Below are 27,596 nucleotides of genomic sequence, written 5' to 3'. Positions count from 1 at the left end.
TTATCACCAAAGCAACATGAGGATATTGCAAAGAAGGATATGGATGTGCATAACCACGTTCTGCTGTACTGATTTAATTTCTTCTACTCAACCCCCCGATCAACAGTAAGGCCAGTCCTGTATCATTTAAGTTACAACAGCTGGACTTTGCTTGATGCTCACTTTGAAGTGCTCAAACATCACCTGTACTCACTTTACCAGACAACAAATTAGTGGTGTTCTTCCAAAGCTGTTGCAATTGAATATCTCCAGCTTATCTCTTACACCTCAAGGGAACACTTTTGGGTATTGCCACATAGTTGTATTCCTTCTTGTATCCATTCACATCCACTTTAAAAAGACCCACTGAATAATATCTGCTACGCTATTTGAACATACCAAGCCTGAACTTTAAAAGTTGGTCTTTCTTTCACTATATGACTTTTTTTGCATGCAAGTACTCCAATATATTTAGTATATATATTTATTTATCCAGTTGAATAGTCTTTTTATGAAACAATGAGAATTGTTTCCTTCATATTTTCAAGGGCTAAAGCCAGAACTAAATTGGGTTGAGTTCAATCTATATTTTTAATATGTTTTCATGTTTAGCTACTAAATTCATCTATTAAATTTCCCTTTTTTTTTTAATTCACAGACAGAATAGTCATAAGAATTTACAATTACTTGAAACTTGTCCTGTAGCACAGCATAGCTTTAGGGTAAATGAGAATTTCTAAGCCTTGTTGTTGGTAAATGCCCATTTAAAAGAAAGAAGAATATGAAATAGACTTATTATATAAAAAAAAATAATTAATTTGAAAGTACATGTGAATTTCATCTTATTTGTCAAATACCAGCAAGGACTTGTAAGTGAGAACTATAGTATTGAAAAGTGATGCAGTTTATTTTCTTCTATGCAAGAGAACCAGAAGGATAAATGGGAGAATCAAAATTTCATCCTGATCCTGTTTATTAAAGAATTTATTGTAACCTAAGTAAAAGCTATTGGTTTGTATGAATTCTGAAGCAATTTCCATCCATTTAGTCTGGTGTTCTGCATCACACTAAAAACATGCAATTGGACGAGAATGCAGAAGTAAGCAACACTGACAGGGCTTTGTAGTGGGTGTTTATAATACTTAGGCAATTTAAGGTTATCTGAAATTGTTTCAGTTTACATTAAAATGCTTATGAACAAAACCATTCCAGGCGTTTCATGGCGACAAAATGCTTAAAAAGTTTCAGCCATCCCTATGTACTGAAAAAGTAGATGGGAAAATGGGCTTCCCAGCATTTCTGCAGCAGTGTTTTTGGAGCAAGATTTGCCTCTATTTAAAAACCTCGCCAAAGAGGATATTTATAATCTCCTGTTTCTATGGAAATGGGGAACACAACTAAGTAACTTTTTTTCTTTTGTATAGTTTCAAGGCTTGTATAAGTCAGGGGAAAAGCTTTCATTGATTCCAGTGATCTCCCAGTCATGCCCTTTTGTGGGCAAGCGTTCAGCAGTAGCTGCCAATGAATAACTTTTTTTGATACAGAAATTGTTGGGTAGAGTTAAGAAAACACGACAGTCGAGGTGTCTGTAGCTGTCAATGAATATGCAAAAAAAGTCCCCAAGGAAACCAAACTCCCTGAGACAGAACACTTTCCGTACAGCATAAGGCAGGGCTGTGTCTGAGTCCAAGAATAGCTCAACATCAAATATACTGTGTGAGCCAAATATTTGTGAGAAACAGCTTATTGCTCTACTATATGAAATTATAAGCAGAGGTTAGTTTCAGTGATGGTCCTTTAAAGGCTGTATGTAGCAAAAATACCATTAAAACATGCACTTTGCAAAAGGCAAGTTTGTCACCATTTTTCCTTTTACTCAAGATTCATGCAGCCAAGCTGTAGAAAGACAATATGTGACTTAAGGAATATGATTGTAGAGAAAACCTAGTAGATGTCACTTTTTATCCTGAACCATATTGAAGCAAAGCTTTGTAATGATTTCAAGATAATCTTGTGAACCTGCAGGTCTTGTCATTTACAAGGAATTAGGAAAATGGTTGGAGTTTGTTTAGGTTTTGGGCTGGTGACTTTGCATTTTCACCACTTTCTGAAGCCTTCATCTGTTGGCTGAGTTTTGCCTTTCCTAATCTCTACTGGCATTGTATGCTGTGAGATCTCCTAATTGTTGTGTTCTGATACCAATGAAACCAATGTATATTAAATCTGTAAAATATTCTTTTCTGTAAATGTATGGATTTAAAGACTAGCTGATAGTGAGGTGAGATGCAAATATTTTGTAATCACTTATCTTTGATTACTTATCAGTTGAGGACCTCACCTCTGGCAAGACGTAGAGTCTTCCACTGATTTGTACAGATATCATCCACGAACCACGTAATTTATTCTCCCTCTGTGTTGTTTCATCTGTATAATGCTTATTTCTTTATTTATGTATGACTTTTAAATAACTCTAAACTAGAAATGTACAATTAAAATGTAGGATTTTATGACTTTTGATCCCACTATCTGAATCTCCCATTGGAGAATCCCTTCTTACTGTCAATCTTATATTTGCATTCTGAGTTTGAAGTAGTAAGAAAGTCATTCTTGCCACTAATTTAGTATCAAATGTTTCCTTTTTCTATCTAGTTGTTTGTAATTTCAGGTGACATTTCTCACATTCTGTGGGGAAAAAACTGTAGCATTTGATTTCTGAGATATACCGAGAAACAAAATAATTAATAGGAAAAGCAAAATAGTAAATTATAACTGGAAGAAAATATGGCATATGATTAATTCAGCCAATAGAGTGTACTAGAATGCTGATTTTATATCAGTTACATAATGTCAGACACCATGAAGTGTTCTTAACATTACTATTTGATATTCAGATTTCAGACAATTGGCCCGGATACAGTCTGGATTTGTTCACTTATCCTCAGCACTACTATGGAGATCTGGAATATGTGCTCATACCTCACGGCATTATTGTTGACAGGTATGTGTAGTTTGAATGTTACTAAATAAATTCTTTGGTCAGTAATATTATTCTTTTTTTTATAAGGGCTGTCATCCACAGACAGTGCATGTGTAACATTTGTTCTAAAATACTATATTGGCATTTATAAAACTATTTAATTTGGAAAGTAAAAAAATGTTTGAAGGTTGTAGTTGCCTTTGCAACTCCCTGTCTAATTTCTTTCACCTAACTTCTGATTTGGGCATTGAACGAGACAGGGGGTCCCACAGACCCCCTTATCATATAGAGAAATGGACTTTGGATGTAGGTGAAAAGACAGTTGAACTGAAGGTGAAAGGGCAAGTAAAATCTTTGCATATATATATATCTGAATGTCCCACTTGCACTCTAACCATCCTGTGTTTTTAATTAAAAAACAGAAAAAGGAGAAAAAACTACATTCCATTATGTGCAACTTTGGCAGCTCCCTGGCACGAATCATTAATGCAAATTAACCTGATGGTTCCTGACTGCACATTGACTTCTGCCATCCACCATAACTAAAAAGTGTTGGGGACTGCTCGGGTCCAGATGTCAAGTTTGGAGTGTGTCAGTGGGAAAGTTTGATCATCCCTCATTCCTTACTTTGTGGCAGTTCCCATGTGCACTCAGTGTAGGCATTTTAATGTGCTTTGATATTTGTGGTAGGTCAGCTCAGTGTTCATGCTCAGTCACTATTTTGGTGTGCTGTTAAAAAACTTATGAAAAGGTTACAAAATGGAAATGGTAATTTTCAGCAGTGTATTTATTGGGAATATCTAAATGGAATTTCATGGGACATTTTCAGCCTGCAGCTTTCTACCTACCACATTTCAGCAGCTGGTTGCAAATACAAGGAGTTGGAATTCCTTGAAAGAAGATTGTAAACATCCATCATAAGGAATGGCTATTACTTCTGTATTTGTTTTTGAACACAAGCTTTCTTTAATTGCCTGTTCAGTTACCATTGTGTTGAATTTCTAATCTTTTTTGGTTCAAATCAACTGAATTTTAATTCCTCTTTTTTTAAAATAAATATGTTGCAACTTTAGCTCTCATAGAATTAAATGTAAATTTCTTTGAAGTAAGCGTTGAAGTCCAGTGTTGTTTTTGTACTCCAGGAGAATTAGCTCCACTTCTTACTCCAGCAAAAAAAGGCTGATTCTATTCTAATGGAAAAGGACACAGAACTGAATATGCTGTGATCAGGCAAGATTTTCATGTAGGAAGAAGGTTCAGCACTTGAAAAAATTCTCTTGTCAGTTGGTAGCAATTAAATATAAGTTTAAAATGTTTATATTTTTATTTAGAAATTTAAAATAATACATTTTTGTCTGTGCTGGAGTTCATACACTTTTAAAATATAAAGTGAACTTTGGAATACTTGGAAATTTCATCTCCTCAAACAATCTGAGGAACAATATAAAAAATGAAAATCATCAGAGAAATGTTTCTTCTTAATGAGAGGTTTTCCACATGATTCTCAGACTTGATAAAAGATGATAAAAGACTATTAATCTTCAGTAAAGTGAAAGTCTTTTACTAATTCTCATTCTTACAACAATAAAAGTAATTATATATTTGAGATCAAACAAGATGATGTAATGATATCTTCTATTTCTCAAAAACTTACTAATTACTGCTATATGGAATTTACTAGAGCATTACAAATACAAAGATGTGAAAATGAAGTAACAGCTTTGCTCATAACTAGTATATTATCTTCAATTTAGAGCTTATTCTATTCCAGTACATGCACAGATTTCACTAAAGTTCAATCAATGCATTTATGTAGTGGCAAATTGATTTCCATATTAGAGTCAGTGGAGAAAGAAAAAATCAACAAAACCTTAAAAATGTAATAATGAAAGACATGAGATAAATTTTAGGATTATTTAATAAATTTCTTCCTGTCAAGAAGGTCACTCTTATTGAAGCTGCTAATCTAATTTAGAGAGCTATCAAAGAATTTTCCAGCATAAGTGTTTATGGAATATAATGCGTTAAGCTGTTTTTCCTCAAAACTTCAAATGACATTAAGTTTTCTGTTGATACCTGCTTTACATCTAGAAATTACCTGGTACTCTATTTTATGTCTAGAAATGCCATCTTTGATGTTCTTTAGAAAGCAAAGCTACTTAGGATGAATATTTATTATTTATACTTATTAGTAAGATTCATATTTATTATTTTTATCTTGAAAATATATGTAGCATTTTATGGCAGAAATGAGCATCTTTTATTTCCAGTCATCTGCCAAATTGTGTTTGCAGTGCAGAATTGTCAGAGAAGACAGGTTTGGGAACCCTGCAGTTCCGAGTTCATTGGAGCATAAGCTCAATTATTTGCACGTGTGTGACCTTGAACAAGTCGCTGAAGCTCTTTGCACTCTTCATTTTTGTTGGATGAAGTAGTGATCCTATGAAATAGTAATAATGTACACTCTTTATAAGCTTTTGATTGATGCTCTATTGCTTTCTAGTATTTGTGTATATATTTATTAAAATTGTAGAGGTAGCATCTTCCAAAGCCAATCAGTGTGAAATATTTCCAATAATTTTCTTCCCTGTCTTTCGCTTAATTTGTTGTTCTTGTGCAGCAACTAACATAACAAGTGAGGGGATTGTTCAGGAATATTTTATACTGATGTTTCCTGTGAGGTAAAATGGAAGGCTAACTCACATTCTTTTCTCCAAAGTCTCTGAAATGCTTATGAGCCCGACATATGCTGAGATGGGTTGCTCCCTTTTGTTTAGCTGGGGAATTTGTGCATTTAAGGTTAACCAGTTTGATTCACATGCTTTGCATCATTCACCCATCACTCTCTAACTGCCTTCTGTGAGCTGGATCCAAACCCAGTCAAGCATTGGAATGGACTGCCCGGGAAGGTGGTAGAGTCACCATCCCTAGAGGTGTTCACAAAACAACTGGATGTGGCACTTAGTGCCATGGTCTAGTGGACAAGGTGGTGATCAAAGGTTGAATTCGATAATTTTGGAAGTCTTTTCCAACCTAAATGATTCTGTGATTCTGTGAAGTCAAGACACTGAAACAGAGTGTCAGTCAAGCCTTATACTCACTGTAGTGTTTGTTAACACATGGAAAGCCTGCCATGAACTTAGAGCATCTGCATCTAATGTTATTTTATCCGTAATTTTTTTTTGGCCTAGGACAGAACGACTGGCCAAAGATATTGTGCAAGACATTGGAGACAATGATATTGTGGTTCTCTGTGTCCTCAAAGGTGGCTACAAGTTCTGTGCTGATCTTGTGGAGCACATTAAAAATCTTAGCAGAAATTCAGAAAGGTTCATCTCCATGAAAGTCGATTTTGTTCGCCTGAAAAGTTACCACGTAAGTCAACACCTTTTTTATGTAGATTATGGTAGAAGGTAATAATAAATAGTGGACTTTTGTATCTGAGATTCCCCCCCTTTCAGTTATAAGAAAAACGATGTGAAAAATGTTTTTGTTTGAAAAACTTGTGAGGTTTCCTTTAAAAATATTTGTTCAAATCCCTTATGCTTCATGGATAGTATGAATGAGGATATGAACATCTTTGGGCTGGATTGTTTTGTTTAGTCTGTCTTTACTTCTGGACAGAAAATTATTCAAATTTCCTTCATGTTAAATGTCAGCATGTTGTTTGTTCTCAGAATCCTCAGCTGTTCTGTCAAGTTAATTTCATGTTACTTCATTTTCCACCCCCACATAGTTTGGCATAACTGCAAGATGATAAATCTATGTCTTCTTCTAAATGTTTAATGCTAAGTAAATGAAATGCTTTTATCTTCATACCATGCAGTTTACATAGTAGCAAAATATACCACCAGATGATGATAGTGTTCTATAAGAAGATGAAACAAGCCATTGAATCAAATCCAGTGTTGAAGTAAGCATCAAGACCTCCTGTTATCTTCAGAGGAAATTATGCAATAATTCATTTGTGTCAGTGAAGATATGATACTGAGATGACCAGCCTTTTTTTTAGAACCTGTAATTACACATTTCTTGTTGTTATAAGCTATAAATTTATATTCTACCTTGTAGTGCACATTCCATAGTGAGGGAGCATTGCTAGAAGCAAGTTGTCCTAGAAATGTCTGAGGAAGTACACTAAATAAGTGCAGTGTAATACAGTGTCTTGCAGAAATCCAAGTTGCTGAGTCCAGCAGTTCCCACAATAACTCTACATCCTTTTCACAGGCAGAGGTTCGTTGGTTGGCATTTTGCTCTGACACTGGTGACCATAAACTTTTCCTAACTTTCACATATCCAGTCTGAATTTTTTCCCTTATGGAAGAAAAGTGAATGAGAGCCTTTTCTAGCCATTTGGTTAGGCTTTGGTCCCGGGACTCCTCTTTCAAGAATTAGTTACATCTATGGAGAGTATGTGTGATACTAATATTATATATTTTCTAGGTATTCAGCAGTATTACAGAACTAATTAATAAAGTAAATTATGATGTTTGTCTCACATAATGGGACATGGAAATTATAATAAATTTTTTTTTTGTAATTATGATAGCACTTTGGGAATACTCCTTGTCAAATATGTGGAAGTCCTTAAATGGGGTTTTATTTTGCATCTGGCATATAGATAATGCTTGTGCTTTTCCTATAGGGTTATCTCTTTTGCAGTATGAAGATACCCAGGTTTTAAAATTTCTTTCCTTGGTGACAAATCAAATCTTATTAACCATACTAACTCATAACCAATGAGTGGCACGAGATGTATACTGCAGAAGTGTGGAAATCTTCACATCTTTAGCTTAGGAAATAAAAGTATGTTATATCAAGCTTAAACTGCATACAAATTTTGTTATGCAAGGATGATATTATCAATATTGAGTCCTAGATGATCCTAGCACTTAGTGGCTGTGCATGTTTCAGATCTTAGTCTCATGCTTTATCAGAAAGATAGTGCCTTCCCCAGAACTAGCAGTTGCATCTAGTGTTTAGAAAATAAACCCTTTTTTCTTATACATGCTTCCAAGCAGGTGTCATGTATTTAGTCTGAAGTGTCCCTAATTTAGTGCTTGGAACAGTGCTTGATGTGTGTCTGATCTTGAGAAGCTGATTGATACTGCAGTATAAGTCTGAAATGACAATAGGATTGGTAGATTTGTTCCATGAGATAAGCAGAAATGTAATGCTGAGTAAAGTACCAGTACCACCTGCCATCCTTTGCATCTTGAGTTATTGTTGTGTCCTGTGCAATTGCAGATTTTAGAGAATGTTCCCTTGTCAATGTAGCTGGGATCAGAACACTTGAGGAACTCCCTGTAACTAGTCTGAGTGACTCTTTATCCCAGCCTTATATGAAACTCCCAAATCTCCCGTGTTAGTTTGTTCTGTAATAACATATCTCTCACAGTGTTTTACACTTTAATCAGAGGCAATAATTACAGTTTTGGAGGTAGGACTCTGCTTGAAGACTTGGAGCATCACCAGTTCCACTCCTTTTCTTCCTTTTGCGTTTTCTGTTCCACTTTCTAGTAAGACTTATTACTGCTCTCTCTTTTTATCCCTTTTTCATTTTATAGACACTGTTCTTCTCACATTATTTATCCTGCTTCCTTTTACTAACTGTTCTCTGTTTCTTTCCTAAAGGGAGTCCTGCTACTCTCAATATACTTCCTTCAGATATGTCTTCCTTCCCCCCTCCAGCTGTTTAAATCCAGCAACTAATTTCAGCTCAAACTCATGGGATTTTTAAATTGTCTCATTCCAACTTCAATACTGAAAGGTTAGTTAATTTTTAGGGGTTGTAATTTAAAGTGGGATTTCTTGGTTTAATCATATAGCAAAAATGGGCTGTAATTGTGACCCAAAGTCAGATCTTGGCATCAGTGAAAGTACATCTTAATTACAAAGTGTCAGTGAAAAATATTGTACTTTGATGTTTTGCATACAGACATGATTACAGGAAAAGGAGATTGTAAATATGACCAGCTTTATATGGCTCTTTGTTTTTCAAACTTGTCAAAATATTTCAGAATTTAGACTTTAGCATTTATACTTAATTAGTATGTTAGGATCTGCTTTCTTATTAAGCAGCTGAAACCTGGACATGTATCTTCTTTGTTAGACTTCTTCATGCAAATGAATTGATTAAAAAAAAAAAAAAAAGCAAGCAAGGTACCTTTAGATTCTCTGGATATTAATGAGTGACTTGTTGTACTTCCATAACCAGGATGGTCTTATCTGGTTTGCAAAGTATTGTCATATGTGCCTGAACGTTTTTGTGAGAAACCTTCCTGTATTTTACAAGGGGCAGATTAGAAGAAAGCACCAAAGTGGGAGTTGGAAAATATGGCTTCAGAAGTAAACAGATAGGAAGCATCATGTAGACTTAAGGATAAGATTCAGGAAGTAGATGTAGAGGAAAATAAAATCCAGTAATGGGAAATGGAATGAGGAGCAGCAGTTCTAAGAGGCAGAGAAGAGAAAACATACCATGTTTTGAATGAACTCAAGAGTAGTGAGGGAAGAAGTATAGTGGGTAGACAAAAAAGCACTAGAATAGTCCTCATGTGAAATATGGTGAATGTACAGAAAGATGCATGCCAAGTTTTAGGGGAAACTGCTGTGTTCTGGAAACACTGACGTAAGAACTGATAGAATTTGGCAGCTTTTTAGATATCAAGGAGCAGTGGAATTGACTGTAGAGATTTTTGAGTTTAAAACTGGATAAAAAATAAAATTTACTATATTCAATTTTCACCATAATGAATTTTTTTCTGAGTGATTGTTCCTCCATGGGGAATCAGAGTTCTGAAGTTAAAAAGGAGTGAGGGTTTCAGATTGGTAGAAGAAGTAAAAATTATTTTCAGAAGCATGGTAGGTTGAAGTCAAGGGTGAAAAGTAGTAGAGGAAGAAGTTGAGTTTGGGAATGTCATCTAAGGAGAATATGACACCAGCAGGAGAGGTAAGAAACACGGATCCAGAAATTCTGTAATACATTTGTGATACTATGAGAACTGTAGCAGAAGAGTAGCCTGTTCATAAACAATAATTAGAGCTTCTCTTTGCTCAGTGTGGAAGAGACAATTTAGGACAGGTTGATAAAGGTAAAGGTTGAATTACAGTTTGAGACAGAGGAGGATATTCTGGCTTATCAAGTCTAATCCCCTACTAAGAGAGGCAACAATATCACTTAATCCTGTTCCTTGGCTATGCCAAATGTGATCTTTAAGTCAAACCTCAGTTGTGAGATGGAACTGAAAAAATCAGGTGAAGGAGTAGAGGAAGTACACAGAGTCTGTAGACTTTTTGAGAAGTTCTCAGCAACCTCTCAATAGAAGAGAAAGTAAATATATGTGAATTAAAGCTTCTTTAGTGGACAGATGATGGAAGCGAAAAATTGAAAGAATCACTGTAAGAGTTGTTGTTGAAACTGGTGGTGGGGACTGGTGGAAGAGAGGACAAACAGGCAGACCATGCATTGCTCCCTGTTCTTGTGAAATGTTTAGTATTCCCATATTGTTAGCCATAGATATCTATCAAATTCTCTTAGTTACTGTATTTTATAAAGTAAGTGTAAAGTAAAGCTCACATCTCGGTGAAGGGCAAGTGAATCTTTGTAGCATAACCTTTTTTCACTGAAAACCATGGAGAGGTAAAGTGGGAATGAGACTGATACTTTTCCTTAAGTCTTTTGTGATGTCTTTGGTTATACATGCGGATTAAAGTGGCAGAAGACCAGCCATCTCTGTTATTTTGAAATAACATTGTTATAAGAAACTCTGTTCTTTTGAATAACTTTGGGACCCCATCTGGAGTACTGCATCCAACTCTGGAGTCCTTAGTACAGGAAAGACATGGATCTGTTGGAGGAAATCCAGAGGAGGGCTATGAAGATGATCACAGCTCTGGGGAGACCTTGGAGCAGTTTTCCAGTACCTAAGGGCCCTACAAGAAAGGTGGAGAGGGACATTTACGTGGGCATGGAATGATAGGACAAGAGAGAATGGCTTTAAACTGAAAGAGGGTAGGTTTAAACTAGATATAAAGAATGACTTTTTATGATTATGTTGGTAAGGCACTGAAACAGGTTGCCCAGAGAGGTGGTAGATGCCCCAAATATGTATGAATTTAAGAGAATGTTGCTTGTGAGTCACTTGGAGGAAACTTCTAGAGGATTATGTGGATTTGGTCAATTCGTGTAATTCTTTAAAATCAGTACATTATTTATGGTTTCCAGAACATAATTAATAAAAAAAAAAGTAAATATATGACCTCTGAATTGTAATCCATGCACAATGGTTGCATTGAATTCTGCTCACAAACAAATCCATTGATATGATCTGTTTCCTCTTCAGCCTCCAGTCCTTCGAAACATATTTATAACTGTTGGTTATTAGTCTTGGCATAAACAGGACCATTAGTGCTGCAAAAATCTGAAAACAAGCAACAAAACAAGCATTGTTTAGTAGAAATCTGAATGTTTTTGCTATACGAAACCATGTCAGTAAATAGTTTTGCTTAATCTCTCTACTGTAGGAGTAAGGAAACAGGGATTTTATAATGAGTAAGTTGAAAGCTTGGTAAATTTATTTTTCTGCTGTATAGGTTTCCTTCTCATACACCATTACTAAATACTTAATTCCTAAAAGGCACAACAGCATGAGGCATCAGACTATAATCAGAGAGTGGTGTAAAATGTATATTCCTACATTGCATAATAACCTATTCTAATTCAGCATAATTTTACTGTATGAAACTTGATTTTTTTAAGACCTGTATGAACTTTTCATCTGAAAACAATATGTTGAAATCCTGACCCTAAAAAAGTAACCTCAAAATGGTTTTATTAATTTAACAATGCAAAAGAAACAGCTAAGTGTCCTGCTTGCATTTAGTGATTCATGTCTGTACCCAGACTCTACATCAGTGTTACAATGATTGTTTATTCCCATTCCTGTGTCATGAAAACACAATTTATCATCTCCTGAGAAAAATGTACATCCTGAGATGAAAGAGAATCCACATTAGTTTTCTACGTACAGGTTTTCTCTTGGGCAAGTTGTGAGTTCCCTTTATTTTGCGTCACATCCACAGTTTAGCTGATGACCAGATCATCATCTTGGTGCTGAGGAGCCATGGAAGACTTACAAATTGGAGCCTATCTGGTTGAATTAATTCCTGTCGACTTTAAAGCCAAATTCTGCAATAATTTCATGGGACTGAACTCCAAATTATGTGTGAATTATCAATTTGACATGCAGGCAAAATGTGGTTTAATTTGGAAATGAATAATTTATTATTTATTTGATTTGGAAAGAGGCTGTACATGTACTAGACATTTAAAACCTAAAATATACTCTTAACGTTTTTCAGATGCATGTCTTGCAGTCAGCACTGTAGACAGTGAATAACTGTACAGAGAATTTTGCAACACAATATACTTTTAGATGCTAATGGGCAACAAAAATATGACATTAACTTAGTCCACAGAAGCTACCAGTGTAAAGGATCTAGACCTTGAAGTTGTTGCTGTTCTGAGATTGTCAGTGGTGCTGCCAGAGAAATGTCTTATGGGCAAGCTAAAGATAAGAGATTTGGGACTAGAAATCTGTTCCTAGAATTGCCAAAGGGATTTTATCTTTATGTACTTTCCATGTTTATGAATGGATAAAATGGAATTTTCATCCTAAAGTATATTTTTGAAGGAAAGCTCTGGGAAATACTCAAACCTGCTAAAATGAGTGAGTAAAAGGTCCTTTACAGCTCCAAGCCAAAGATACTCCAGAGTCTTAAGCAGGTATTGATGTATCTCTGTATGTCTGATGCTTCAGTTATTTTCTGAGACTTAGTAAGAAGTTAAGAAGGTGAGGAACGGTGGAAACAAACCATATTTTTTGTGATTTGAATGTTTGGAGATGCTACAGTTGACAGTTCTCTAAACTGTGCCCAAATGTTCATTTTCCAAGTGGTAAGACTTGTTTAAAAATAGAATGTTTTTCAAGAAAGAAACAAAAAACCCCCACTTCTACATGCAGCAGTGTCTTACTGCAAAATATCAGCCTCAGAGACACTAAAGCTTTTCAGAGAAATAGCTGAAAATGTGTTAGTGGTGGAAGTTGTCCCAAAAGCTTATTCTTGCAGCAAGCTGATGAACTTTTTAAAGAAATTTACAAAAATATAATGAGGAGAATGGCAGTCTCATGGGTTGAACTGTGCCTGGTGTTATTAGAGTAGCAACATAGTTTAGGCACTTTGAGAGTAAACTCTCATAAACTCTCCTGCCAGATTAATCTGCATCAGGTACAGATGGTTCAGGGCTTGGTGTAAAAACTGAGACACTGAAGATGGGTCTCTTCTCTGATTGCATCAGCTGGAACAATTACCATTTCCAGTTCATTCCTCAGGGACTGCAGTGCCCTCCCAACAGTGCCCTCCCAACTTGCCAGCTCAGCTGGTGTTCTGAGCACTTCCTAACCTGTTTCAACCTGGATGAGACCAGTTATGAGAGACTTTCTATCTGAATGGCTTGAGCTTGTTGGATTCATTTTTAGTGACCCAGATGCACACATGCATCTCAGCCTGCCAGCAGCCCCTGCCAGAGGGAGGGGCTGGGGACAGCCTGTGGGCAGTAACTTCTTTACTCAGCACAGCTCTTGCTGGAAAAAGAAGTCTGTCCATAGCCAAGGGATCCTTGCTACCAAGTATGCAAGCCTCAGACTCACCCTCTTCTTTATCTGAGACATGCTTCTAAAAGGTATCAGGAGCGTGGCTATTTCAACCCTAGTTATTTTTGTGAAACAACCTAGTTTCCATAGTGTTCTAAGATAAACTGAAGAAGGCCATACTATATGGAATAAAATGTGAACTTAAAAAATCAGTGTGCTGAAACTTCTTAGGTCTGGAAGCATATGCTCTCCTTCCGAGGCACCTACACAGCTTCCATTTAACGCCATGGCAAAGTTGTGAGATATGAGAGCTTTAATTCATCACTCACTCAAGGCTGTCTTGAGTATAAGGAGGAAGAAAGTCTTTCTGATTTAAATTATTTTAATTAAAACATACAGTCTTTTCCTGTTGGACACTGCTTAGGGGCTTGGAGTGTTACTAATAATGTAAGTAGGTGTTAATTTGTGGGCACAGTTCAGGAAAGGTCATAATAAACCTATCATACAGTCAGTTTATCAAGTTTATCTGTAATGTAAAACTCATAGAGGGATGATCTCTGTAACTGTATGCATCAGATAACACACCTACACATCACTTAAATATGTTAGCACCATCTGAATTCTTAGTAATTTTTTTTGTAAGTATGAGTAAGTGTTTCAGTGACTCACATATAAAAGATTTGGGGGAACCAAACAACTCAGCCGGGGGAGAACTGAGTAGGAAGTGGCCTGATTGCCATGGGGACAGAACGAGAACAGATGTGGCAGTGAAGGCACAGTGGTACTGAGCTGTCCTACAGGTCTCCAGCAATATCATAATATTGTTTTAAGGCATTTGTGAGGCATATTAAAGCAAGTAACTACTTGCCTTGTCAAGATACTTTTAATTTTTTTTCTATTGTTTCCTGCTTAGGTATTACCTTCCTTTATACTGATACATGATTTTTATCTGTGGAATTATTTTTTTCTAACTGAAAAAAAATTGGTTTTCCTGTGTTGCCACACTCTCCTTCTGGACTTCAGATCTAATGCAAACTCCACAGAGGTATTTTCTAATCTTCTTTGAGAAATTTTGCTCCCCAAGGGTCACATTTTTCTAACAAGCTGTAATGTTTTCTTTTGAAAAATGTCTTCCAATTTGAAATAAATGTCTTGGATTACAATATATTATATAGGGTATAGCTACTGTGTATAAATGGAGTTTTAGATCTGAAGAAGTTCATTTTTCTTAGGGCTTTTAATATTCTTTTTGGTGAGCTTAAATCTTTGGTATTTTTAAGCAGTCCAGATTCCTGGAACATCTTAACATTTAAGACTGTGAATGTTTTTAAAATCGGTCAGTTTTAGAACAGATTCAAAGCGTCAAGGGATTTCATTAATGGCATCCAAGAGGTCATCTTTTCAAAGAATTAAATTCTAAAGTTCCCCTGGATTTGTTGTAAAGCAGTGGTTTGTTACAAAGCCTAAAAAATTGAAGTTTAGTTTTAGTAAAATACTTTGTTTCATACATGAGCTACTACTAAATGATGGTATTTTCAGCAATACTATATGTCCTCATTAGGAGAGACTATAGTCTGTATTTTCAGTCTGCTTCACAGATTTTTACAGTAACAGGGAGATAGGATCTTACATATAAGAAAGGTCCAGAACATAATGGTTGCTAATCCTGTTGTTCAAGTAAGATCTGATAAGTTTGAAAGTACTGTGACATTTTTATGCATTGGAAAAATATCACCTTGATTACTTCTTTAGATGCTAGTAATACCATTTAGTATGTGGGGTTTTTATATTAAGATCTGAAATGGGGCAAAATTAATTAAAAGAAGCCAGAGGGTTCTAATTTTCTCAAGGAATTCCATGACTCTCCTTTACTGGCATCTCTTAAATGCTGTTTCTTAAAACAGATCGTAGCATGTGTGATGTTCCTGGAGTGCCACACCCCGGGAGGCTGTAAGGCATGAACCAAAAAGGTTACTTTAAAGGAATATGGCAATAACAGGAACTCCTCTATTACTGCAGTGCTTATCTGCATGAGAGATACAAAATTTTTTTCCCTCCTCATTTGATAGACAGAAATTAGAATATTTAAATAAAGAAGGGATACTATAACATAACCTTTCAAGAAAATTCACAAAGAGTATGTGTGCTATTAAAAGTTTCCCAGTTGTCACTAGCCAAGGGACTAAACACAGTGTTATGAAGGAGAGTGCTACTGAGTTGTGAGGTTCAATGACACACTAGACTCCAGATTGCTGGAAAGGACTAAGCATTTGAGGTTTTTATCAGTCTCATCTTCTGTGAATTTGCTTACACCTATCTGTTTTCTCAGCCTGTGGCTATTTGACAAATTTCAAAGTTCTTCTCCTATCTCCCTTTTATCACCAAATCCTAGGAACTAATGATAGTCAGGGTCAGAAGGTTAGTACTTCATGCTTAGTCTAGAGAAAGCTGTTTCTCTTGTGCTTGCAGAATGCCCGAGGGGATGGGGCTTCAGTACAGAGCTACAAATTCGCTATATGATTTTTCACAGTGTTCATTTACTTTAATCATTAATTTACAACACAGTTAAAAAATTGGAGTAAGACAGTACATATGGATCTAGTAGTGTCCCAGCTGGCATGCTGACACCCTCTGTTGAAGCTGGGAAATATGACTTCTAGTTCCCCTGCAGTAATGCTTGTACACTTAATGTTAAACAATAATTGGGTAAAAGACATACTCCAGTTATTGTGGACTTGCATCCAAACTGATGTTTCCCCAGCTGAGTCTGATATAGTTGGCTATAGCACGCATGATGACCTTTATGATTTTTGCATTACCAGGGAATAGTAACAGGAGGAAGATTTTCCCTACACCCTTTGGCTTATGGAGCTAAGGAAGAAAAGCAAACCAAATCTCCTATTGCAAGGGGGCTTATATTACATTATTATCACAAAATGTGGACACTCTTAGCAATGCCTCCTGGCAGTCCAAAAGGAGTACCTGAGTAGGATTATGGCAATTCTGGAGGGTATGCTTGCTAAATTTTTCTTTTACCTGTAAGTTTTAAATTTATTTGCCTCCCATCTCTGGAGACAAATTATGTGATCTGAACTTTACCTCACGCAACTGAAGAGCCCTGTGAAACTGTTAGTACCTCTTCTCATTCTGGAACATACACAGATTTTGTTTCTATGTTTTAAATATTATCTTGCAGAATAAAAGCAAGTTAGAGTACAAGGAAATCTCAGACTACATTCTGTGGAAATTAACCTGAGTTTTTAGGATACATTGTGTTTCTAATATATGTACAATTCAAAACAATTGGTATCATATGTTCTTGATTTCAGTTCAAGCTTACAGGTGCTGTTTGTGCCATGTGGTGCTGCAATCTTACTGCATCATTCTTAAATCAATACCATTCTTAATCAATACCAAGCAATTACATAAAACTGAATTGCTAAACCAGAAATAAAAATACAAAATAATTTATTGTCTATAATCCTTATTAGCCAGGTTAACTGGTTTGAATTCTGCTTCAATTTATGACAGTTTGGCCCTTTTTTAAGATACCTTACCTTCTTTGAATTAAATACAGAGGAGGCATGCAGGAGTCCTAGTACACAAGAAATTACTGGATGTCTGACCAGATGATTGCAAACAATCCCATTTATTCAGTTTAATAACTCATTGTTGCCTAGAGAATTGTTTAAGCTGAATGACCTGCCTTGCTTTTACAGTAGGGAAGAAACATACCCAGGTGTTACTGCAAGTCAGCTGATAAGGAGTACCTTGCTGTCAGTAAGTTCACTGTTTGCCTTTCTCTGTCCAAAGCCAACTTCCTCATTGCAGAACTCTGGCCTTCCCTGGAACTGGATAGACTAGCCTGCATTTGAAGCACTTTCAAACTAGAGAAGTAAAGTATGTCTTACATGGTGGCAACTAGAACTCTGATAGATGTACACCTACACCAGTTTAAAATCTGCTGTCGCAGGTTGTCCTGGCAATAGCAATAGGGCTGTCTCAGTGCAGCACAGTCAGTGGTGTGGTCAGCTCAGGAAGGCATCTTTAAAGCTGACAGAGATACACAAAGCTGTTAGTGCTTCAGTGCAAATGTACCTTTACTGTCCCTGTGGGAAAGGGGACGTCCTGGCAGTGGGTGTATGCCAGTTTACTGTATTTGACTTCCAGTTGGCTCAGCATTGTTGGATTGTTTGCGAGGTGTTCAAAGCACCTCTGAAAAATATATCAGTGACCTGGCACTTGACTATTTTGAATGTGGGTGTACCCTGGAGGTTGCAGTCTGCCCTTTGGTATACATGTGATTCTGGGGAAGGGAAGGCAAACTTTCCAGTCTTTCCTGGGAAGTGATCTATATCATTCCCACTCATTTGCACAAGTCTCCAGCTTAACAGTACTTACTAGTTGCCCTCTGAATGTTGCTACTTAAGCCTGGATAGTCCTTCCAGTTGTCTGGCATGAAAACTGTGACAGCTCACGTTCTGCACCCTTGAGGTCTCTTGTTCTTTGTTGTTGTTCTGTAGAGAAGAAACCCAAAATAGTATTAATTCAAGTATATGATGCTTCTAAGTAACCTTCCTGGAAAACTCAGTTGTAGGAGATGGGATGATGGTGCCAAGTGAAAGAGCTTTCCTCATGTGAATCCTCAGGTTGGGGGATTTGCAGTATCACCCAAGGGGTAGAAAGCAAAGCAGAGCAGGCCTGATGGTCACATCTTTCTTTGTTATGAGCTTCCCTGATGAATTCTCAGAGAAAAAGGTAACCACATTTTTTAAAGAAATTCCATACAAACTTTGCGGACTGTAGTAATTAGATACATAATAATAACCTTGTGTCCATAATTCATAATTTAGTTATGCATTTAAACTGTTCTGTTAGAGCTACTTTTTTGCCATGATTAAAGAATCTTTGTTTCAGTGGGCCCAGTATTAATGTACTCCAGATTCTGTTTCTTTAGAAGAGTAACAGATGTTCACAGTTTGGTGCAATTTTCAGATGAGCAATGCTGTTTATAATGAATTTTCCTGAGACCACCCAACTCATTTCACTTGTAACTTGAACTGTGTCCAAGTGTTGATCTCAGGAGATGTAAAAGAGATGTAATAATCCTGTGCCCCACCCAGTTCAAAAGACATGACTTAGTATAGATGGAATTTAAATATCTATACTTTGAATCTACATAGAAAGCAAAGGTTTTACCTTGTATGCCATGAAAAATGGAGGTGGAAATAACATTCTTGCTTTCATTCATCAAGTATTCATAGGATCTGAAGATGTATATGGACAAGGTCTGAATGAAATAAAATTATAAAACAAAGATGAACAGGTGAAAAAGCACAACACAGCAAATACAACCAAAGAAATTGAGATTTATCCTGGAAAACACAGATTTATTAAGCACAGAAAGAAATCAGAAATGTAGGATTAAATATAGCTTTCGTCTGAGGTGTAGGGATGCAATACAATGCATCATGTCTTGTCAGAAACAGCTGCAATAATTTTTGTGCTGCATGAACCAAAACATAGTGTGATTTAGTTCTGTCTCTATCTGGGACAATATATTTAGTGTCAAACATTTAACACCAAAAAAAATTAATTGATAGGGTTTAGGGATGTTAGAAAGCAAGTTTTGAGGAACCCTGGGTGACAGAAAGTGAAGCTTCAATTCATATTTCTGCATTTATAAGAAATTGTAAAGACTCAATCATTTGGAACAACTCCTAAAGAAAAAAGAAGCTCTGAATGACTTGAGACCATGAAAATTAAACAAACAGTTCTGAATTGACAGTAATTGGTACTGAATGAAACAGGTTTTTTTTCTTTCCTGACATTCATTGTACTTTATACTTAACATTTAGTGCAGTGTTATTTTGAGATTATGAACTGAGAACTCAGAAAAATGCACTGGGAGGTTCCTATGGCAACCATAATGTGCAAATTATCTATGTGAACATTATGATCACGGTAATGTGACACTGTGGTGTTGAGTCTTGCTGTTTGACAGGTATGTATTTTACAACATGAGTTAAGTGATGAATGTAGATAGTTACAAATGGCATTGAAATTAATTATCTGATTTTTGTTTTTTTGGCAAGAGAATTGCCTACAGTGTGATGCAAGGAATTTCTTTAAATTTTTTGAAAACACCTTGGTTGGAGGGTTCTGAGCTGCATATAGAAAGAAACCATATAGAAACCATATAGAAAACCGTATGTTTTTAGGCACAGTGAATACTCAGCTGAGGATTTTCATAATTTTGTGCAGTTGTGTCACGACAGCCAATGTGTGAATGCTGAGGGTGACGGGATGCTGTGATCCCCCTGCTCTCAATGGCTTTTGTGTTTGCTTAGCTGCTTGCCAGCAATGAAGATGCTTTTTCAGCATCTTCCTTTCAGCTGAAGGCAGAAATACCAAGTGCAAAGGAAACAGTGCTGCTGTGACAACTGCTGAAAGAGATATTTTTTTTAGTTAAAAATAAATAAATTCATTAATCATTGCACCTCACTGTTATCTTTTTTTCCCCTCTCTCTTTTTCAACTAGCGACTAAGGGCAAACTGCCTCTTCAGTAATTCTTGTGTGCTGGTTGTAATGAAATTCCACACTTTCTCATTTGGAAATGAAAAAATATTTTGTCAGTGCCTTGGTTACACATGCTGTGGTAGATATTAGAAACAATCTGCTTTTTATAGTCTTATAATAGTCTTGACTTGAATACATCCCTGACTTTTGAAGAGTGACCTGTCTTGCTTTACAACATAAAACTTGTGCTTTTAAGCCTGAACTTTAAATCTTCTCAATCTACGCTTTTTGTTTAGTTTTAAAATAATCTTCTGAAGACATCAGTTCATTGATTTGTTGTTGTTTGGGGGTGGTTTTTTTCCATTTTTCTTTACGGAAGTAAAAGAAATATTGAAATTTATATTAGAAAATGTATGGGATGTAACCTTCATTGCTGCTCTAGCTCTGTTTCCCAGGAAACGGATCAGAGCAGCATGAAATTTATCTAAAGCTCCCAGATCCGGTGCAGAAAAAGTGAAGGCAGGTCTAAAAGCTGTCTTTTAAGGCAGTGACTGCTTAGGACCTTTTACAAAGCTGTGGTGTGAGAGTTTTTTGGAGAGTGGAATCTGAGTAAAAGCGGGAGAGGCTTCTGGTGGGACTGCAGTGCAATTCTGGGCAATTCTACCACCTTTACTTTCAGCTACTCAGGAAGGCTGTATTAATTTAGGCAATCCATTCCCATGGGGACTACGAATTGTTCCTGGGGTTGTCAGATTGCTTCTGATCCAGTGGCTACAAAGGTACCTTGGAAGTCCCTGGACTTGTGCCACCTGGGCTGTGAGCGTGGGCAGGTGTGATTTCCTGCAGTGTGACTGTGCTGCACGGCAGTGCCAGGGTGCTGTCTGTTCATCCTGTTTCTTGAGGGGAAGAAGAAGAGCTCTAAACCCCTTAGTCCAGTAGATCCTCACCTGCCTTAAAAGTCCTGATGTCCCACTGTTTATCTGTGGAAAAACATTTGACTGCAGAGCACTGGATTTATGAAATAAAGGCAAAGTATTCAAGTATTGTGCTTACATCATTGTGTAATGATGAAGCTTCCTGGTCTTACCAATAAACTAGAGTGTCACATTGTGGTACTGCAGCTATTATTGAAATTGGACTAATGTGGTCTTTTTATGGGTAGGGAGATTAGATTAGCACATGCACCAATTTGGCAAAACCCCCACATTAACTATACTTACTTTTGCTTTTGCTTTTTCTGAGAAGTTCATATAGCCTGGCCACGACTGTATATTTTTTAATTTGCCATCTTCTTTAGGGCCTCTTCTGTCTTCCCTTAAAGGTAGGGCTTCTGTGTGTCTCCCTTATGTGATATTAACTTTGTGCTCTGCTGATAATGAATTTGACCTAGAGCTGGTTGAGAATTTCCCATCAGAATGAATTTCAACTAGAAATGTCTGTAAAACAAATCTATCAAAAAAGAATTTTTACTGTTTTTTTAAAAATTCCTTTTTTAATAGGCAAATCAAAGCATATTATTCTGTTGCATGTAGTTCAACCTGATTAGTAGTATTCTATTTTATAAAATCTATTTTATAAAATCCTTGATTTCAAGGATTTTATCTTTGAGTCAGTTGCAAAAATAAAGCCCTGGAAACTATAAGGCACACTGAAACTATTTTTAATAACAAGGGATAAATTTTGCAAAACTTTTTTTCCCTTGAAAAAAATGGAATTAATTCCTTCAAAAATAGCCGAGTTCTCTCTGTGAGTGATAGATGTAAGCACATTTTGCATGTGTTTCTAAAGACTGTTTCAAAAAGAGAATGTGCTTACAGGTGTTTGGTCAAGTGTTGAGATGCTCCTGTCTTCCCGTTGTGAAAGGGACAAATATGTTACTCAACACTTGACATGTTAAGAAATAGCAAGCAAGGGACTATTATTTTAAAGAGAAAAATGCAACTTTTTCTAATTCAGTAAACCCTAGAGCTTGATATTAGCTTAAATACAACCAGGAGATGATAGAAGCCACAGGACCAAGTGAGAGTGTGGTTTTGTTGTACACCAATATTAACAAGCATTAGAAAATATAAGTAACCAAGACTGTGAAAGATTGAAGAAAAAAGTTAACATGTTTGTATTGTTATTTTATACAGTTGTAACCAATTTCAAAGTTTGATCTTTCTTCTTTCAGAATGATCAGTCTATGCAAGATATGCAGATCATGGGTGGAGATGATCTTTCAAAGCTGACTGGGAAGGTTTGTTAATTTTAAATTTAAGAAAGAAAATAAATCCATAAAAACACTTAAGAAAGTCTTTGTAATTTTGCACATGGACTATCAGATACTAATATTAGAGTCAAAGATATTTATTAGCCTGTATTAAATTGCTGTGATGCCATTGGTTTCAGATTGCAGATGCCCCAAAAGATCAGAATGTAGCCCCTCCATCTTAATGTAGGGAGTCCCCAATAGTTATACACTTACCACCAGTGAGATTGTGGGCAAAATTTGTGCTGTAATGTTTCCCCTGAGCTTGTTTGTGTCTTGGAGCCTTGTTGCCTTCAGTGGGTGCACGCAAGCAAACTGCACATTGAATATCCCCCTTGAATTCATCGTATGGGTTTAATACCATTTTGCCTACTGCACAAAATCCCATTGTGGAACCTTTCACTCAGAGAATCAAATGGGATTTTTTTATTTCAACATCAGGCTGGCTGTATGACTGAATCTGCACTGTGCTTGACGTTGTGGTAATGAGAGAGAGTGGTTTCAGGCAGTGAAAAGGCTATTTTCATCCAACTGTGGCAATACAAAGCAGCACTTTGAAGAGGAAGGAAGGCTGATTTCATTAGGCAAATGGTCTGCGTGGAAAATGGTCAGAAAATGGAGTCTTTACTTATGCATTACGGCAACATAATACTTATCTTGTTATTTATACTGTATGTGCAGTTACTGTTTTATTAGCTGGTACTAGATAATATCAGTTTCTTCAAAGCACTCAAATGTAGCCCTAGCAAACTCATTTATTTTGTTGTACTATAGCAAACAGGAAGAAGAAGAGAAAAACTTAACTTTAAATGTTTTCATTAATATTAAATAGGTTTTGATGCAATTAGAACTTAAATGAAAAAAATGCTGTTATACTCAGAATATATTAGTGATACATGTGTACTCAATTTACACTTCTAAATACTCCTGCTGGGTGTTGTTTCCAAATTACCACTAAAGCATTAACCATGTTCTTGGAAAATATTAATTAATTTGCTACTTTCTAGTATTCAAACACTGGAGTTACCTGTTTTTCTGTGATGATTTTGCATATGTTTCCCTACAGAACTGGCAATGCACCTATTCATCTTAACAATTCTCTTACTCAGGTAGTCCAAATGCTTTCTAAACTTCCAGGCCCAGCTGCCCTTCCCCATCTTCCAATCCCAAATTTTCTTGATTAATGGCTTCAGTTATTAATATTTCTTCCATCCATAATACTTCTAGTGTAATTTGAATTCTGGGGCAAGACATTATTTTTTTCAGGACTTTTGTGTATTTGTATATGTCCACATGTGCATGAGAGAGAAACAAAGTTTCATCCCATTTAGTTCTGCTCTTGTCCAAAATTAGGTAAATTGTCTTCCTAAAATGAAAATCCTGGTAACCTTTTTCTCATTGGCATGGCTCTCCTGTTCCCAGGTATGGAATGGGACACAAAATTCGGCTGTTGGGAGGCTAGAAAATACTTGGGGAGAAGACTGAACAGCAGCATAGTTTAAGATTGCTGGGTAAGGAGGCTGGGTAGGTGTGAAGGGGCTGGTTTGGGAACAAAGGTGGTTGCTGATCAGGAAGGGAGCCCAGTGCTGGAAGCTGAGCATGGAGGCTGAAGCAGAGCAGGAAGGGGGAGCTGGGACTGCCAGGGAGGCAGACTTGCTGAAAGGGCACATTTGGCACTGGTTTGTAAGCGTGGCTGTCTGTGACACAGCTGATGTGTGAACAGTGAAATAGCACTTCCACTCTCACACGTGAGAATGGGGTTTCCTTGGGACTCGTTTTACTGATCGGAGAGTTGGAATGCAAAGCTTAGGCTCACATGTTCATGCTTTCATGTCTAAAGTTGGATTTGTGAAGGAGTGGCCTTACGTACACGGATGCCAACTCCTCCATCTGTTGCTGACTTCAGCAGTTAGTGTAAGTATTCAGCACATTTTACTAATCAGCCATTTGTGGGCTGATTCAGAGCCTCCTACAGGCCATGGAAATCTTTCCTTAAAGTGTTTTTAGTGCCTCTCTTTAGCTGCTGGCTTTTAAATCTGCTGGCTTTAGGAACCATCCAAAGTCACTGAGTGAATTAGTTAAAAACTTACTGATAGAATTCAAATTTCCTGCTATTGAGTGAGCTGGGTTCTGCTTCTGCCTGCTTGGAGTACTTATTAAGAAAATATTGTAATTGTATTGAAAAAGTCATATACCAGGTTAAGTTCCATTAATTTGCTATCATGGAAGGTGTTTTCAGAAACACCAGCATGAGTTTGGAATATTGTAAGTTCCATTAAGTTTCTGTAAAGTTCAAAAGCATGAATGAATGTGGACGATTTTGGAACCTACATATAGAAGATTCTGAGATTTTGATCTTAAAGTGCCCTTCATTAAGTAATAATACCTGGAACTTCAGGTAGCCTGTGATCTTAGTGAACAACTAAGGCACATTCATGCTTTACTTATTATTGGAAAAAAAGATTACTGAGTGAACATGCTGGTATATAACAATGGTTTTTTCTGAGAAAGCCTAAAGAAAGCAGAGAATTTTAAAAGCTAATTAAAAAGAGGCTGATAGGGATAATGGCTCTTCAGAAGGAAGAATATCTCCTCTGTACTTCTCTACAATATGCTTTTGTTTATAAAAACATTATAAACCAGGGAAAAATATATAATGACCCAAACCATGAAAAAGAGAAATATTATAGAAGAGAGCACACAGACCCAAACTGCTCAAACTGTTACTTGAAGAAAATCATCCCCTGTTTGAAATTATTCTTCTGTAAAGAAGGTCACAGAGGCAAGAATGAAGTTTCCATGGCATGAAGCATTAATAAAGGTACTTGAAGAATGAGTCCTGATATAGCTTAACATTCTAATGCTTTGTAACCATTTCTATGCCGAAAAAATATAATTTAAAAATCTCTCCTTTAATGATGTAGGTGATGAACATAAAATTCTCAGTACTTGATTTCATAGTTAAGTAGCTGCTTAGTTTTCAATTACTTTAAAGCTGAAATGCTCATTTGGGTAAAATTTATCATTAATGTTTGTAAAGACGAATAAATTTTGAAAAGGGGAGATGAATAATTACTGTCCAGAAAATTGTTTCAAAGCAAGATGGCAATGAAAATTTATGAAGATGCGGTGAAAGAACAAATAATATAACCCTGTTTAGTATCAAAACTGTAATTATATTGTGTAATACTATAAAAATTCCTAACATATTTTCAAGTATTTGTGACAGTTAAAGTAAATTTTAAAGCATCTAGAAACTTCAGGAGATTCAGCTGTACCTGAGTTTTGAGTGTCATTGCCATTTATCTTTTATACTTTTATGTGTGTATATTTTTGTCTGAAGAGCTTTGGAGCACGTTCTGTCATTCAAAGTCATCACTGACAGGAATCATTCTGTATATCACTCCATAGGTAAAATATGTCCTGTTACCTTTCAAAAAAGCTTATATACCACTTTGACTTGTCTCCTTGCAACAGAGAAGTTAGGCAAAATCATAAATTTACAGTTTATATCATTTTGCAATTAAATAGTTCTTACAGTTGTATAATGTATTTGATGTCAAAATTAGATCCATATATTTTTGTCATTGTCACTATTTTTGCATAACATAAAATGTGAACAAAATTAATTATTATTATTTTTAGGTTAATCAGAACCTGAATTAAAACAAAGTAGTTATACAGTTCATATAATACAATTTTGGAGCCAGGGAATTTCTGATATTCCATCTGTCGATGCTTATGTTCTTTATGAATTCCTCTTGTTCATAATCTTGTTTATAGCCAGTGGTTTGACATTTTTGGAGAAGCGTAGAAGGTAATAAATAGCAATCAAGAAAAAAGAAAGTCAATGTCTGTATTCTCTTTGCACTTCATTGTGTTTGTTTAAACACTCCATCGCCACTCTGATGGTTTCCTGAAATGACTGGTCAGCTTGTACTAAAAAGAAGTTTCACTAGGAAGAAGATATCCTCCATGCAGCAGGTTTGTGCTATAAAATCTCCAGACTTCCTCTATATGCCTCACCTAAATCAATTTATCCACTGTCTACCATTTTCTTGCTCCACTTCTCATTTGGGAGGATGTTCCAGGAGCATAATGCAATCTCACTTTCTTTTCTTATGCCTCTCATTTCTTTCATACTTTACTGAACCATTTTCTCTGCATGTCATAGGCTCTAGCAACAGTTCTGAGAGCTGTTTCTCTAGCATTCTCCTAAATATGTTAGCACTTCAGTATTTAGTAAAACACGTGTGGCAGCTGTGTAACACAATGTTTTATTCTCTAGATTAAAATACATGTTATACTTACTGTTCCAAGTTTGTTTCTCAGAATTCTCTTGGTTCTATACTTATTTTTCTCTCCTTCGGTGTTCACTGCCTTAACTAATGTAGAGATTTCTCTCCCTATTTGTATTCCTTTCCAGAATAATGCCCATAAATTTGCAGAAAAAATAATGGCATTATTTAGAACATTATGTACCTGAGAGACAGTTTCTATGACAGTAAATGTATACAAAATCCACTATATACTTCTGCAATAATCATGTCCCCCGCTCACCTCAACATCTTACTGTGTTCCTATCAGACATGCAGCCTTGCCTTTTTCATCTTTTCAGAAGTTGATTTTATGTGTCTTGAAGCATTCCACATCTTCAGTACCTCTGCTGAACTGCCATCTTTAGTCACTTCTGTTGTTCTGCATTTTTTCTTAATTAGATTTGATACTGTCTATTCTTCTGACAGTTGCCATCCTTAGCTGCTTTTTCCAAAGCAAAAGACACATTTCTTTGCACTTCCTTCTTAGGTAATCTGTTCTACTGCTCATCGTTATTTTCTTTTGTTGTTGTTCTGGAGGAGGAAAAAGTATAAAAAAAACTTCCCAGCCTTCCCATCCCATTTTTCTCATGGGCTCTGCTCAGCCACTGTCTACCTGCTTCTACATCATACATGTTCATAATTCTGTTTCACCTCTGCCCAGAAAATCCTCATCAAATTCCAGATGTCCAGAAGATTGCATTTTTTCCTTCAAGTCAGAAAATGAAGACAGTGATTCATTCCTGCATTACCTTTAAATTAATTATGGTAGTTTGTTCTACTTATGTACAACAGAAGGAGTGCTGTGAGCATGGCTGCAAGCAGAACACGAGTGTGCACAGCATTTGACACAAAGCTCTCTAAGAACAAAGCATCAGGCCCTCCATTATGTCCCCCA

General features: G+C 36.3%; 1 protein-coding gene across 6 annotated transcripts in view; it reads left to right on the top strand.

Annotated features, from left to right (window-relative positions):
- The window catches only part of PRTFDC1 (phosphoribosyl transferase domain containing 1), a 44,606-nt gene that overhangs the window by 867 nt on the left and 16,143 nt on the right, over nt 1-27,596 (top strand). For 4 of the 6 annotated variants that reach the window (XM_064635692.1, XM_064635729.1, XM_064635683.1 and 1 more), the window contains exons 2-4: nt 2,871-2,977; nt 6,148-6,331; nt 22,305-22,370. In XM_064635692.1, coding sequence (XP_064491762.1) covers nt 2,871-2,977; nt 6,148-6,331; nt 22,305-22,370 — 357 coding nt within the window. The remainder of the gene's footprint in view (nt 1-2,870; nt 2,978-6,147; nt 6,332-22,304; nt 22,371-27,596) is intronic. The other 2 variants (XM_064635720.1, XM_064635711.1) reach the window with 1 other exon arrangement.

The sequence above is a fragment of the Pseudopipra pipra genome, chromosome 1 (assembly GCF_036250125.1).
Source record: "Pseudopipra pipra isolate bDixPip1 chromosome 1, bDixPip1.hap1, whole genome shotgun sequence".
Lineage (NCBI taxonomy): Eukaryota > Metazoa > Chordata > Aves > Passeriformes > Pipridae > Pseudopipra > Pseudopipra pipra.
Note: the sequence above shows the minus strand (reverse complement) of the source record. Positions and strands in the feature narration are given on the sequence as shown.